Source organism: Trichoderma reesei (assembly GCF_000167675.1).
Source record: "Trichoderma reesei QM6a unplaced genomic scaffold TRIREscaffold_27, whole genome shotgun sequence".
Taxonomy (NCBI): Eukaryota; Fungi; Ascomycota; class Sordariomycetes; order Hypocreales; family Hypocreaceae; genus Trichoderma; species Trichoderma reesei.
The window spans coordinates 67,811-82,717 of NW_006711174.1; the positions used below are offsets into that span (position 1 = coordinate 67,811).

The 14,907-nt window shown below is 53.8% G+C and overlaps 5 protein-coding genes across 5 annotated transcripts; 3 read left to right on the plus strand and 2 right to left on the minus strand.

The window, feature by feature from the left end:
* Positions 1 to 169: 169 nt before the first annotated feature.
* Positions 170 to 1,609, minus strand: TRIREDRAFT_69164 (uncharacterized protein; the record flags this gene model as incomplete). The annotated part of the gene is made up of 3 exons (XM_006968950.1): positions 170 to 352; positions 475 to 696; positions 764 to 1,609. The coding sequence occupies 3 exons, from the start codon at positions 1,607 to 1,609 to the stop codon at positions 170 to 172; spliced, it is 1,251 nt and encodes a 416-aa protein (XP_006969012.1).
* A 1,862-nt stretch (positions 1,610 to 3,471) lies between these two features.
* Positions 3,472 to 4,164, plus strand: TRIREDRAFT_68941 (uncharacterized protein; the record flags this gene model as incomplete). The annotated part of the gene is made up of 1 exon (XM_006968878.1): positions 3,472 to 4,164. The coding sequence occupies one exon, from the start codon at positions 3,472 to 3,474 to the stop codon at positions 4,162 to 4,164; it is 693 nt and encodes a 230-aa protein (XP_006968940.1).
* Positions 4,165 to 5,013: 849 nt separating this feature from the next.
* Positions 5,014 to 6,947, plus strand: TRIREDRAFT_123809 (uncharacterized protein; the record flags this gene model as incomplete). The annotated part of the gene is made up of 2 exons (XM_006968879.1): positions 5,014 to 5,097; positions 5,257 to 6,947. 2 exons carry the CDS (start codon positions 5,014 to 5,016, stop codon positions 6,664 to 6,666), a joined length of 1,494 nt encoding a protein of 497 aa, XP_006968941.1. The 3' UTR covers positions 6,667 to 6,947.
* Positions 6,948 to 7,023: 76 nt separating this feature from the next.
* Positions 7,024 to 8,232, minus strand: TRIREDRAFT_81713 (uncharacterized protein). Its single transcript, XM_006968951.1, has 3 exons — positions 8,110 to 8,232; positions 7,499 to 7,746; positions 7,024 to 7,388 (listed from the first exon to the last, which is right to left on the minus strand). The coding sequence occupies exons 1-3, from the start codon at positions 8,190 to 8,192 to the stop codon at positions 7,309 to 7,311; spliced, it is 411 nt and encodes a 136-aa protein (XP_006969013.1). The 5' UTR covers positions 8,193 to 8,232; the 3' UTR covers positions 7,024 to 7,308.
* A 462-nt stretch (positions 8,233 to 8,694) lies between these two features.
* On the plus strand, positions 8,695 to 9,774 carry TRIREDRAFT_5633 (uncharacterized protein; the record flags this gene model as incomplete). Its single annotated transcript, XM_006968851.1, has 2 exons — positions 8,695 to 8,937; positions 9,007 to 9,774. 2 exons carry the CDS (start codon positions 8,695 to 8,697, stop codon positions 9,772 to 9,774), a joined length of 1,011 nt encoding a protein of 336 aa, XP_006968913.1.
* Between the last annotated feature and the right edge of the window lie 5,133 nt (positions 9,775 to 14,907).

Consider the following 14,907-nt stretch of genomic DNA (forward strand, 5'->3'; position numbering starts at 1 on the left):
GTTTGATTCATCTCTATTAATTTCGGTATCGATAGTGGGGTCCCCAGATATGATAACGCCATCAAACAAACAGCCGATTCTATATGCTTTTTTCTTCCCGCCATTACCTCGTCCTCATCCTCTTTCTAAGTTCTTCATCAGTCATCGTACACTTCATTATTCGGGAGAGCTACCCGACTGCTCCTCCAGCTTCTCCCTCGCAAGCTCCCGCTTGCTCGCCCACCTCGCCGCAATGAGAAACAATGCGCCAATGACGAGGCACACTCCTCCCCAGATCTGCGCCCCGATATAGCTTCCATGAGCCACCACGACCAGCTTCCCAGCCAGTGGCGGCCCAGTCAGCGATGCCACGCTGATGATTGAGAATATCATACCGATTCGCACGCCGCTCTTGCTCAAGTCCTTGGTCAGCCCGGCCGTTGTCGCAGGGAACATGCCCTGGATGCCGGCGCCAAAGTAGCCAAAGAAGATGACCCAGATATAGTCGCCCGTGATGGAGTTGACGCCCGACCACGCAAAGATGCAGACAGCTGCCGCGAGGATCGTGGGGATGAAAACGTTCACGGCTCCGAAGAATCTGTCGGCCAGAAATGCCGGGATCAATCGCCCTGGTATGCCAATAGCGTTGATGATCATGAGCATGTTGAACGACGTTGCCTGAGAGCCGCCGAGCCGGTCGATGGAGAACGCGCGTGCCTGGTGAATTCCGTTAGAAACAACCCATGATTCGAAATGACGACGATGAAAGCGGTAAGAAGCTCACATAAAAGTACGCAAAGTAGGTGGCCCAGAGCGTGATGAACATGCTGATGGCAAACAGGACATAAGTCATCTCCTTGAATGCGCCCCAGTCAACCAGAGGACCGGCCTTTCGCGGAGGCAGCCTCGGCCGCACCAGCAGGACAATAATGACACTGCTCACCAAAACCACCAATCCCATCGCTCGCACCGTCCAGCGGAATCCAACCTGGGGGATCAGCTGCTGCGCAATCAAGGGGAAGATGACGCCGCCAGTTCCGCCACCACAAGCCGCCGCCGACAGGGCCAATGTCCTCTTCTTAGAGAAGTACGTCGTCATGTTGGCAATAGTCGGTGCAAAAACGAGCCCGCAGCCCAGGCCCTGACACAGTCCCTGCGAGAGAAACAGCTGCCAGTACGTCGTCGCCACGCTCGTTGTGAAGATGCCGACTAGCTGCATGAAGAAACCCGATATCAGACAGGGCCTGAAGTATCCAGCATCAAACGCTCGTCCGGTGAATGTGCCGATGACGAACAGCAGACACGTCTGGATGCTTCCGATCCAGGACACGGAAGAGGGCTCTAGGTTGAGTTCTTGCATGTAGTATGGTTGGAAGATGCCGAAGCTGATGATGTAACCCCAGGTGGTGAAGACGACGAGGTGGCCGGCGACAATCTGGAGCCACGCCCTCAGTCCGCCATCCGGCGGAGGTCCTATCGTGATGGCAGCATCTGTGGGTTGTGCTTCGGCAGATGGTATTGACTGAGGTCTGTGAGTGATTGGTTCCGGCTTCGGTTCATAAGCGACGTCGTCGGTGGAAGACACTTCGGTTGATGATTGGCCTGTCGTGGCCGGTTGTGTAAGTCCCATGATGAGGAGACCGGTGCTTTTTCCTTCGCTCCCTGTCTTATCTTGTCCGATTCACCAGCTTGAATTTGGCACTCGACTGGAAATATCACGCTTGAGTTGAAGGAGAGCAAGTTGGTCTATTAATCAGGCGCCTTCTTGTTTGGGAACAGAGATTTGGGGGCCGTTGTCTTCTTGAGGATATGCCGATGTCGCTGCAGGAATCCTAGCAAAAGAAAGAAAAATCTCCGCGGTCAACGACGGCAAACTTATAGCACCGGATTCAAGAAGCGCTCACGACACCTTTCTCGAAAAAGGTCAACAGAGGTCAGGATACGAGAAGATTCCGATTCCAGGTCACACCATGCGATTGAAGATGAGGGCAAGGAGAAGGATGATCTTCCGGAGTACGGAGCAGGGTCAGTCATATAGTATCAAGATGGGGAACGGATGTGGACATGCGGCCGATATCCGATCAGTTTGGGTTGCTCGTGAGTCTTTGTGGAGCCGCGTTACTCGGCTTTCGTCGTCCGCTGCTCCAGTTTTCAAGCCGTGAGAGAAGCTGAATTCTGGTGATGTCGGTGAAGATATTGACCACTTGAGTCATCAATACCTCTGGTGTTGTTTACATGTTGAAGAAGGCCTTCTTTGGAAGATCAGGATGTCATGATCTGCAAGTAGTATCAAAGTGCACATTCCCTCAAGATCCTAGTACAACTACTATGAGGCCGATGGCAGGGCAGGGCGTCATGCACAAGATGGTCGATGGTAAGGCGCAGCTAACTTACAAGTTTACAAGGGAGTGGATCAGCTGCAGTCATGCCGTTCTACGGAGTATTACGAGCCGAGTCACCACGTCCAATGCTACTACTGACCCAACAGCAAGGGGAAAAGCTTTTCATCTTTGCGGCAAGCCAGCTCGATTTTAATACTGATGGGTATAAACAGGGTATAAGTCTAGCAAAAGGATTGGCGGAGGAACAAGTCCGTCTGCTTGAAATCTGCTGCTAGTCAGGACCATTAGCAAATGGTCGTCTTCCGGCCCTCGTTTATGGTTAATCGAACCCGGTTCAAAGTGTGGGCTTGTTCTTTTTACGTAGCATCAGTGGGCCGCATAGGCCGCATCTCGCCGCCCCAAATCGGGCATTGGCCTCCGTCGTGAGGGACTGAGGGCCGGTGAACGGAGATGGTCACCCAAGTCGTCGGGTGAATAATCAAGCGTATCAGGATCTGTTATTTCGAGATGTAAGGATACGAATTTCAAAGGTACAAAGGTCTGTTTATTTGCATCCCCAGTTCCGCCTCGTTTTGCGACTCGTGTGAACTCAGGTCGAGACTATTATAGCAGTGGGTTCGAGCGTTCAGTTATTATGTTAGCCGCTGAGCTACCTTCAACTTTAGCCTACTGTAGGTACCTTAGAGAACGTGCCGTTGCTTACAAATGCACCTTCAGATCCAACATCACAAACACAGACTGCGACTCAAAACCTCGCTTTCTATCGGTTTCGGATCGGGCCGTATGAGGTTTCATAGCAATTGAGTAAAGAAGTCTGATTAAGGGCTTTGACTATGTATTCGAGAGCCGGTATTATGCCCCGCAAAGGGGAGGTCACAGCCGCAGTACGAAATGCGTTTGGTGGCTTGAAAATTAGAGTTGTGTGCCGTGGTCAAACCTAGGGCGTGTTTTCTATTTGACCAGCATCAATATCGGAACTCTTCGAGTCATAGCTGAAGGAGACTCGATCCTTTGCGTTGGGGAATCATTGAGCATCAATTCGAAGATATAAACAGTATTTGAGACCAGGACCTGGAAATTCAAGGAGAAAGTCAACAACGCAACGATATAACAGTCCAAAAACGCTCGATCAAGAAGACCAGCACGCAAGATGGTTTACACACTCTATATCGGTAACAAGCGCTACTCATCATGGTCGATGCGCCCCTGGGTCCTCCTCAAGGCGCTCGGCATCTCCTTTGACGAGAAGCTTCACCTCTTCAGCTCCGACCTGCCCAAGCAGCGCCGCGAGTTCCTCACCTTCTCGCCCTCCGGCAAAGTACCCCTACTCGTCGACAGCGAGACTGGGGCTGTTGTCTTCGACTCGCTCGCCATTGCCGAGTACATCGCCGAGGAATTCCCGGCCGCGTGGCCCAAGGACAAGCTCGCGAGGGCCTTTGCCCGGTCTGCCGCGGCGGAGATGCACTCGAGCTTCAGCGCGGTCCGCAACGAGTGCTCCATGAACGTCGCCCTGCGCATCGAGCTGGGCACCCCGAGCGAGGCTCTCCAGCGGGACATTGATCGCCTGGCGGAGCTCTTCACCGAGGGCATCACCAAGTTTGGCGGCCCGTGGCTCGCCGGCAAGGAGTTTAGTGTTGCAGATGCCTTTTACGCGCCGATTGCCTCGCGGTTCAAGACGTTTGGGGTTCAGCTGCCGGGGGCTGCGGGAGAGTACATTGACCGGCTCTATGAGCATCCCGCTGTGCAGGCATGGGTCGAAGGGGGCATTGTCGAGCCGACTCTGGAGCGTCTTGAGGAAGATAGTATTCGAGGGAGGAAAGTGTTGAAGAACTTGGGTGAGTGAAGTCTTGATATTTTGGGTTCTGCCGTGGCGACTAACTTGGGGATAGGAGAAACAGCTTGAGAGCGTTAATGGCTTGAGTGTTAGGCGAGGATATCTGGGGTCGGGTGTGGTAATGGAAATGTTTTAGTATCTGCCAGATGATTGTATATATCATATGCAAGAAACCAAGCGTTTTGCGTTGTAAAACTCATACTTCGTCTTTCTTCCATGATACCTACAGCTTGAGTAAAATGACCTTGGTTTACATGCAACCCTTATACATGAGACAACCTCTCAGCCAAATGTCGGTCCTCGGCGTTCTTGACCAGGTCATCCAACGATAAATGAAGATTCACCAGTATTATCGTTATTGGCGAGCCAACAGCTCGGGCATTGCTCTTGTCAATCGGGTGTGACATGTTGGAGGCTCTTCGAGTTCCTGGGTCCTAGGGTAGGCTGCATATCGGAATCTAGCACTCCAGCTTGGTGTCCCGTCATACAAAGCATCACGTTATTCGAACTGCACCACCACTGCAGGGGACTGATAAGGATTATTGTCGAGCCCAATCATATTCACGAAGCAGACAGATGCAGGTCTCGTAATGACAGTCAAAGATAGGGATCTCGTGCGGTTCGTTTGCCATGTCATCAGGGCAGCCGAAATCAGCATCCATGGTCCAATCAGCCAATCTGACACGACCCCTGGACCTTACCGCTTCCCCCTCCCCACCCACTGCGGTTACAGCACATGGCGGTACTGTACCTGTTAGGGCCAGCTGACGCAACTGATCTTCAACTTCAGCTTCAGCTTCTTCGTAGCTTCGACCTCGACCTTTCAACTTCAGGTTCAGCTCCTACAAATCCGCAACCATGGCGGGCCAAGGAGTCACGCCATATCTCATCATTCTCATCGCCATCTCGACTCTTGGATCCCTCCAGTTTGGCTTCCACTTGGTACGTTCTTGTCGCATCATTCACCGCTGCTGCTCTTCCCTTCATCCTAGCCAAGCAAGCTTCAGTCTGAGCTTCGCTTTCGAGCTTCGACTATCAATCTGCCCAACTGTGCCACCTCTACAGACTCTTCATTCGGGTCCCATAGACTGACCAGCCCAGGCCGAGCTCAACGCACCCCAAGACGTCATCACCTGCCACCGCAAATCCGTCTCGACCGTCGCCCGCCTCGCCCGCTTCCTCACATCCGTCCACGACACCCACGATGGCGTCGACGACTGCATCCCCATGGATGAGGCCGCTTTCGCCACCGTCTCGTCCATCTTCACGGTCGGCGGCCTCATCGGTGCCCTGGCCGCCGGCCCCTTCTCTTCCCGCCGCGGCCGCCTGCTCGCCATGCGCGTGACGGCCCTCCTCTTCATCGCCGGTTCTACCATCGAGTCTGTCGCGCACAGCGTCTTCATCATGGCCCTGGGCCGCTTCCTTTCCGGCATTGGGGCCGGCGCGGCCACCGTCATTGTGCCGCTCTACATCAGCGAAGTCTGCCCGCCCGACCAAAGGGGTTTCTTTGGCTTCATGACGCAAATATCCATCAATGTCGGCATCCTCATCACCCAGACGTTGGGCTTCTTCCTCAGCTACGGGAGTGCCTGGCGATGGAATCTGGGCATCGGAGCCTTTATCGCCGCGGCGCAGGCCCTTGGATTGCTGATTGTCCCTGAAAGCCCGGCTTGGCTCGCTGCGCACGATAACGTGGCTGCAGCAAACAAGACGCTGCAGAGGATCCGCGGCCACGCTGCTGCTGCAAGTGAGGAGGGCCAAGGCTGGAGTCCAGATACTCCAGGCGCTGCCGAGGAAGAACGGGGCCTCCTTGCCCAAGACGCCGATGCAGACGACGTGCCTCCGCCCAACGCCACGTCGGCCAAGAACGAGCCCGTTCACCTCGGCTTCCTACAGGTCGTCCGAGATCCCAACACACGGCCCGTCATCATCGCTCTGGTTGGCATCATGTTCGTGCAGCAGCTGTGCGGCATCAACTCCGTTGTCATGTACTCTGTCTCCCTGCTTGCCGACTTGTTGCCCATCTCCTCTGCGCTGCTCAGCATCCTAGTCTCGCTAGTCAACCTGATCACGACCGTGGCCTGCTCCCCGTTGCCGGACCGTCTGGGACGCAAGGCGTGCCTCTTAATGTCTATTGTAGGCCAGGGCAGCAGCGCGCTTGTGCTGGCCCTGTCCATTGTCTTTGGCTTCAAGGTCGTGTCAGCCTTTGCCGTGCTCTTCTTCGTCGCCTTCTTCGCCGTGGGCCTGGGGCCTGTGCCTTTTATCCTGGCGTCGGAGCTCGTCGGCCAGGAAGCTGTTGGCGCGACGCAGAGCTGGTGCTTGGGAGCCAACTACGTGGCAACCTTCCTGGTGGCACAGTTCTTCCCCATCGTCAACAAGGCCCTCAACTCCTGGCTAGGCGGCCATGGTGGTTGGGTGTACTTTATCTTTGCCGGCATTGCTGCCCTTTCCTTTGTGTTTGTGACTTGGTCGTTTAGGTCTCTGCGTTTTCATGGTGCTACCGGTAACTGAAGTGACTTGAGCGTGAGCATGAGCGTGAACATTTGGCTGAACTACTCTGGCGTTTGGTGACTTGGGGACTAGATTGACTCTTTTAAGGTTCTTCACGTTTATTGCTTTGCTAGATTTTGTCAGAGTCGTGGCCAATGGGACCTACAGTCGACTGGAATCACATGCGTGTAATCAGGAATTTATGGGCTTTGGAGTTTGGGAAGCCATTGGTGGCGAGACACATGCTTACGCCTCATACTGCTCCGAACATCTTTCAATATCAGGATTCCTGTTTCTCGTTTCTCCATTGAATAGCCCATGATCTCATCACCAAAGAATTTCACCCAACCCAGGAAACGCAATGTTGGACCGAAACCCGAAAACACCGTTGATTTCATGCTAGTGTATCGAAGGCACACGCACACCCACGGGGAGGGGGCTGAGCCATGACTCCCCTTTCCCAGCCGTTTCTAGAGGAATTTTTCATCGACAATGGAACCGGAGAAGAATATTTCTTCCATTCTTCTATCCACCCATGCCGAGAGAGAGTAAAAAAAATCCGCAGCACTGTCGCAACATGATGGCCCCAGTACCACAAAAGAAGTGCGCCCACAGTTTTTTCCACCAGCAAGCCCCAACAATATTGTATTGAGAGCGTTGCGTTTATTTCTCCTTCTTCGCCTTGGCACCCTTGACCTTTGCCGTGCCGCGCAGGGTCTTTTGTCGGTTCTTGCGCTGCTTGCCTGTAGTTCGAAAATGCCAAAGTCAGTAAAGAACGGAATCGCACATCAAGATGTCAATTTGGGGACGTGGCAGCAGTGTGCCGCTGCTGGCCGTGGGTAAGAAGACGTACGCTGCTGTCTGCTGGCACGCTCGGGCTTGGTGGCAAGTCCGACCCGGATCAGGCGGTACTTGGGCTCGAACTTCTTGAGGGCCTCGGGGGAGTCGTAGATGAGGGCGAAGCCGGTGGTCTTGCCGCCACCGAACTGGGTGCGCAGGCCGAAGACCTGGACCTGCTCCTTCTGGGCCTTGTACAGGCTGGCGAGCTTCTCGCTCAGCTCGGTCTTGGAGATGTTGGCACGACCGGGGTGGAGGATGTCACTATGCGTTTCACAATCAGCCCAATTGTTCCATCATTTCCCCTCGCGACGTGGTCTGAGATGGCGAGACCGCGCGCATGTACGTCTTTTGCCGCCCTCATTCTTCCATCCGCTCTGTCGTTCCTCTATCCTTTAGGATCAAAAGTCCAATCAAGGTGCCGTTGTCAATTCCGCGAGAAAAGTGTTGGTGCGTAGCCACAGCGTGGAGGCGATCGGTGTGCCCTCCGTAGTCGAGAGGAGGTCTGTCGATGCTCGATGAATATTGCCGGATGGACGATTCTCGCGGATAGAGGACTTGACAGAGGCGGCGGATCGAATGCTGGCGACGACGGAGGCGGCAGAGAAGAGGAAGGCAAATACTCACACCACCATCTGCTTGCGGCCAAGCAGCGGGTTGCGGATGAACTTGCGAGTTCGCAGGGTAACGGGAGCGTCGTTATCCGCCATGGTTGCTGTGCTGGATTGTCTCTGTGGAAGAAGTGAGCGAAGGGGAGAGACTTCGGCGGTTTGGCGTCGTTGCTTCAGATCGTGGGAGAAAGGGCTCGCCGCAAATGTGAAAAACCGGGGCTGCGAAAATTCCGAGCCACCACTCGTGTCGCTTAGGCTGGGTCCCAAGCCCTAAGGATGTGTGCGCCTTAGGTAAGCGGAGCCCACAGTGGCTGGGAAAAATCACGGAGGGGCTTGTGCGAGATCACGTGGGCAAGGATAATGTTCGGATCAAGTGGACTTGCTGCTATTTTTGCAGCTTGATGAACTCCGCTCCTGTCAGCCAATGACCTACGCAGGATGATCTTGGGGTCTCTCCACCAGGTTTACATGCTGGAGCATCACCATATTTCGTCTGATAGAGGTTTGACGTTATCGCCAGAAAAGATGGGATGAACGAGCAAAGCATTGGTGGTTCATAACTGACTTCGACTTACATGCACATGATAGCTTCTCCTCAACCATGGAAGCTTCAGTGCAGAAACAGGTCGACCGCTTCTGCCGCCAATATCTTCAACTGGAGCAGACGCTGAATTATCCGGAGCCTCAATACATCAGACGCTCCGATGTGCAAGATGCCATCTATCAGAGGCTCTTTGCCGAAGGCGCTCTTCCCGGAGGCTCTCCTCCGCTGAGATATCAATTGCGAGTGCTCAAAGAGCTCATCTCCCGCATTGAGGCCAGCATAGAAGACTGGGATGAGCATGTAAGTTGTGTCACCACCTGCTGAAACTATTCAATTGGCAGTGTCATCGCGCTCTAACCTGTAGAGCAGGGAGTGTCCGACTGCCTCATGTCGTCTCTCTCCGTCTTATTCTCAACGCCAGCTCCCAATGAGAATGATGCTGTGCAGCAAAAGTACCCTGTTGTTTATCATCTCGCATCATTGCCAGGTCACGAGGCTCACATCGACCTGTTTGAGAATCGTGCCCTCATCGCTGCAGGCGGCACTACAGGGCTGAGGACCTGGGAGGCAGCGCTTCACTTGGGACAGCTTCTCTGTCATGGTCCCAGCATTGTCTCGGGCAAACGAGTTCTAGAGCTTGGGGCGGGAACCGGGTATCTTTCCATCTTGTGTGTCAAGTACCTGGGGGCAACGCATGCCATAGCATCCGACGGCTCCGACGATGTCATCAACAACTTGCCTGAAAATCTCAGCCTGAATCAACTTCAAGACTCGAGTGCCATAAGTCTCATGAAACTCGAGTGGGGGCATGCACTCGTAGGAAGCGAAGAGAAGCGGTGGAACGGCGGCCGTCCGCTCGATGTTGTGCTCGGGGCCGACATCACGTTCGACCCAAGCGTGATCCCGGACCTGGTAAGCACGCTCCTGGACCTTTTCAGTCTGTACCCTCATGTTGAGGTCATCATTGCGGCGACGCAACGAAATCTGCAGACGTTCCATGTCTTTTTGGAACGGTGCATGGGCGAGGGGTTGAGGGTGGAAGATGTCTCGTTTGAGATACCGCCGCGTGATCAACAGGAAGGACCATTCTACAACGACCAAGTAGCCATTAGGATCTGTAAGGTATCCAAATCATGACACACGAATGTCATCAATCGATCGGTTGAGATAATACATATCAATATGCTTTGCGAAGGTAAGGAAGGATCAACAACGTAGAGTTGCAAGCATACTTTGGGTGTAGTTTTCGTTTTCAGCTCGAAAGCCCATTCATCATCGGAACCATCATCATCATCATTATCAGCCTTCATCAACCATCATTGGCTTGATGCCAATATCTGTGAGGCGAAAAATGACACATCCATGCGCAAGTCGCCTCATTTCGTTTTCTCACACCATCCTAACAGCCGCAACGGCTTCGCCAAGGCAAAAGCGGCATCGACCTGGTTTGACTTTCAGGGTAGGGAATGATGATGGCGTCAAAGACTTCAGCTACAGTATGGCTTCAGGGGACAAGGTAGCTTTTGTGGCGCTTGGGGAGTGCGAGCCACAACCATCATTGGCTTGCCGTTGGCCTGGTTCCGCCTTGAGCCTCTCTAGGAATCGTGGCTGCTGCCCTCCCATTCGTTCCATCAGACGATCCTGACGGCAACATTGAAGCCATTGAAGCCATCTCAGCACCACCCAAGCTTGCCAAGCTTGTTGGATGTCCGGGTACCTGTTAAGTATTGGCATATCCTATCATGTCCAATCCCTAACAATAGCTCAGAGGCTGCCAATAAATCACGATCGCTTCCGATGGCTGACGTCACGCAAAGCAGCGTGACCGTCTTCTCATGTTTCCTCCTCTCCAACAATCTAGACCCTGGTCCTGGCCGGAGCTATTCGCCCTCGACCATGCATGTTAGGCCAAGCCGGCAGACTGAAGTCGTGGCTAGGGAGAACAACAAAAAGTCTGGGGAAGTCAGATAAGACAGCCGGGGAGGGACAAGGTTTCGAGTGTGAGCCGAGTACAAGGGGGGAAGGAATTGAAACTCAATCCGGCTACAGTGGCTTGTACAGTTTGAATACTGGATGAACTGGAGATTTTGATAGAGCCGGCATTTAGAATTTGCAAACATCTTACGTTTGGTGGCATGTTCCATCACTCGATTTTGGAAACCTTCCATTCCACGGCTTTTTTCCAGCGGGAAGTGCCAAGCTGCGGGGGAATCGGGGGGAAAGAAGGGACAAAAGGAAACAAAGGCGCCACTAACGGTGAGCCAGAGGAGCGAATGGGATCAAGAAGCGATAGTCTGGGGACCGGTTGTTGAGGCCGAGCGGGCTATGGAGTCGATTTCTCTGTGTCATCCCCCCTTTGTGATCAGGTCTCTTTGCAGGTCTGTAATATCTCAGCCGGAACCAAGAAACGCTTTCCAGATGGCGTGAGCTGTGAGAGCACACGGTTTGCATGAGCGGGGAAGCTGGTGGTTGGGGAAGTGGGAGGGGGAAAGGGGGAATAGATTGGGCCCGCGTGCAGAAGTGCAGCCTCCAGAGGACCCCGGTTCGGAAGTCGACGATGATTCTGGACGAGTAACTCGTACTTGAAGCAAGACGGGCTGACTGAGACTGGGCGCATTGAGAAACATGCGTGAGAAGCACACTGCTCCGTCAGGCCGCAGCAGTCCTGCAGGTTTCCCAAGGTCCACCTCAATGAGCAGATTGATCGATTTTGCCCCTCCTCTTTCAAGCTTGAACAAATGTCCGTAGCACACCGATTGGAGAGAGTTTATTCTTACAATAGACAAATCGAAAATCGAAAGCAAGGTCAAAGAGGAAGAGAAAGAAAGAAAAGCGGTCCAGCTTGCGTGTCGTCGATGGAATCGTGTGGCGATTATTAGCGAGCCCACGTTAGCCAGAGACGATCTCTGATCGGCAAGGAAGCGTCACAGAGTCGCGGGTGAACGTGACCGCTAGACGGACCCAGGTTGAAGAACTTCCTTTGCTTCATGGAGACCGAAAAGCCCAGGAGGCCGGGAGGAGGCCGGTCACCGCAAGAATGCACGGAGTACAAACGACTACTACTGCACGGACATTGGGGCAGCAATGTGTTGACGGGACGAGATAACAGCGGACCTCTTGAGCCGCCCCTGGTCCGCCTGCTGCGTTGGCCAATTGAGAGTTCATCGAGAGAGGGGAGCTGCACTGCAACACTCCGCGTTGTGAGAAGCATTCGATTGCGCGGAGGTTATCATCCATCTTTCGTCTCCCTGTGCGGATCGCTAGCCGATGGTCCCGTGAGGTGAAATGCATCTGCACACACGATCCGGAGTACATGTACTGAATTACGTACAACGACGGCCACTTCTCTCATTGAGGTTCTCCAGGTGGGCTGAGTTGAGAGGCGAAAAGCTCATGTAGGATTCTGCTCGCTAAGAGACATCTGCATTGCAACGCTGCAAACAAAGAAAAAGTCCAGTCCCGGTCCAAAACCTTCACCGGTGTTGCTGTGTGTGCCGTGATTTGTTACTCATATAAGACGAGTCAACCCACACTGCCACCGTGTCTCGGTGCCCAATATTCGGGAGCGTTCTAGACTAGACGCCGAGAAAAGACGACGAGAAAAGTCAGCTGTAACCTCACCTTGGGCTCTTTTTGCTAAATCCTGCCGCTGCTTTGGGTCTTGTACCCAGTGATCGGCCGTGGGTTGTGGAAATGATGGTCAGGGGGGCATTGATGATAGAAGTCGCATCAGCACTCAATTTTTTTTTTTTTTTTTTTGCTGGGTGACAAGCTCTGGGAGTAACCGCCGATCAGTGCGGATCACGAGGCGTAGATAGAAGGTGTCTGTAACACTGAGGGCTGATCACTGGCTAGAACGGCGCGGACGTGGGATGTCTATGATACGCAGACTGAGAGGCGCTGGAAACACAAGCTTTGACCGTCCTCAGCGTCCCTGATATTGAGGCTTATCTCTGGCGTGCTGGGCTCCAGGTCAATACTCTTCTCCGTGTAGCCAGGATTTGCGATGTAAGGGAGATGCGATTCAAGATACAAGCAGTGTCAGATAATCCCGCGGACCCAATTGTCAACCAGTCGATTCATTCCCATGGCTTGCCGTTATCTCAGGCCTCACTGGCGTAATGCTTGTACTCGCGGGAAGGGGGGTGGTAAGGCGACGGCACAGGGCGCTTCGTTATCTCTGGCGCAAATGGCAGCATTCAGCCCAATGGGTTCAACATTTTCAGCTCAGCCCAGCTTATTGTGCTGCTTTGCCTTGGACAGACACACACGTAGGTCAGCAAAGTCAATTAATATCGATTCATTGGCACACACTCCGTGCCGCCGCACAGCCACGCCGGACTGTATGTACAAGACACAGACACCACAAGATACAGACAGGCGGACTTGGACTTGGACAAAAGGGCAAACCGGCGCCATGCTCGGCGACGCAATGTTGCATTGGCACAGATGCAAGCCCGCGATTGGGATTCAGAAGAGAACAGGGCGAGGCCCTCGTGACCGGCTGTCGAGGTTGCTTCACACAAGATTGCTTCCGCCCCGAGTCGCGTCTGTGTCTGGCTGATGCGGTGACAGCTGCTGTGCTCGTGCATACAACTTGGCGATTGCATGATCATTGAAGCGTTCACAGTGTTTCGAGTGCTTCCTTCTCCACCCCTTCTTGGTGTGTCAATGAACCGTCAATGCCCGTAGGTAGACAAAGCCAAGGCGTGATCACAACCACAGGCTTGGTCAAAAACCCAGAAAAATAACGTGAGATCCCTGCCGTAGAGGACCACGGGCATCTCAGGTCCACCATCCCGGCCAGCCCCGAGCCAGAACAGCAGCCACCCATCGCAACGTGCAGCAGCGCCATCGTCCAACTCGCCCGCAAGCCCATCCATGCCTATCGGTACTGCATGTATGTACTCCGTAGGTTACGGTAAAAGTTCCAGCAGAAGGAATCCAAGCAACCAAGCTAAGCCAGCAGGGGCCCCGTATCGCACCTCAAGGATCAGAAAGCCAAGTTTTGCCAGCAGAGGCCGGTTCGCCACCCGCCGTTTCGCCATTGGAGGAGAGGGAGTCTGTAGCAACTCTACGCCTTCTGGTAGGCTGTCCGTCTTGCCTCCGCAGAAGCTTATACTTTGGCTAGCGATGATGCTACTGTATGCGTTGGAGGACTAGAGATACCGTATCGCAACCGAAGGGCAAGCTATCATCCAGTCACACACCTCCTCTGAATAAGAGAAATCCAAGAGCCATCCTTGGTTTGTACTCCGTACGAGAACGTTGACGTCCTCCCCTCATCCCACCCCCCCCCCCTTCTTTGGCGCCCAAATGCATGCTACAGCAGCAAAATAGATTGTCGGGCCCCGGCGCAGCAGAAGCCAGAGGCCCGGCCCAGGAAGAGGCCATCCCAGACCAGAAGGGCATCCGAAGCAGAAACCCCCCTTCCTTCAGCTTCGCTTTCACGGAGCTCAGCCCGAGGTTCTCATTGGCCGGTTGGCGCCCTTGCAAGGTTGCATCAACCAACCCATGCTCATGCTGGCGAACGATTAGTATGTAATTGCAAGGACTTGGAACCACAAAGCCAAGGCAAGGTAAGCTTTTGCTCTGCCGTCTCCAGCCAGTCCGTACAGGTACATCCGCATTGTTGGTTTTGAGACTTGCAGCTTGCTGGCTCTCGTCTTCTCTTTTGGCAGAAGACTCCAAGCCTCGGCGTCTCCTTATACCTGTAGAACTTCGTATCATCAAGCCTCTTGGCCGAGTGCGTTGCAAGTATATTGCTACATAGCTTGTCGGTCCTCCTCCCCCCCCATCCATCTCATGCTGCCACTAGCATTCCCGCTTCATTTTATCGATACTCCGTGCCTTATTTCTCGCTCCACACCCTCATTAGCCGGGGCATCTCGTGAGTGGCAGAGGCCAAGCAAGCCCTTGTGTTAGTGCTGCGTCAAAAAAAGCAAACCGGGCCTCAGTTCCCATTCCCGGTCCCAGTATTCGATTCCACCCCGGTCCACCTTTTGCTCTTCTCCTGGCGCTGGCTGCGACACTACCAGACGCCCACTTATACGCTCCTCATCACGCCAACTTCCGTGCTTTTGACCTGACCTGCCATACCCGACGTCAGTCTTCCATCACCCCCGTGCTGTCGCTATAAACCAAGGCAAGCTGCCCCTACCAAAAGAAAAATCCTCCTCGAGATCGGCACGCTTCTCAGTGAATCCTACCAACCAACGAACAATCGATACATACCTAACCCAGAATCACCTACGACATACCCGTGGCGGC

What these genes read in the sequence shown, in the direction of transcription:
- TRIREDRAFT_81713 (XM_006968951.1), bottom strand. Translation starts at nt 8,192, where the DNA reads ATGGCGGATAACGACGCTCCCGTTACCCTGCGAACTCGCAAGTTCATC. An exon ending in GGCCGCAAGCAGATGGTGGT is followed by an intron (nt 7,747 to 8,109) that starts GTGAGTATTTGC and finishes TGAAACGCATAG; the next exon opens with TGACATCCTCCACCCCGGTC. An exon ending in GCGTGCCAGCAGACAGCAGC is followed by an intron (nt 7,389 to 7,498) that starts GTACGTCTTCTT and finishes TTCGAACTACAG; the next exon opens with GCAAGCAGCGCAAGAACCGA.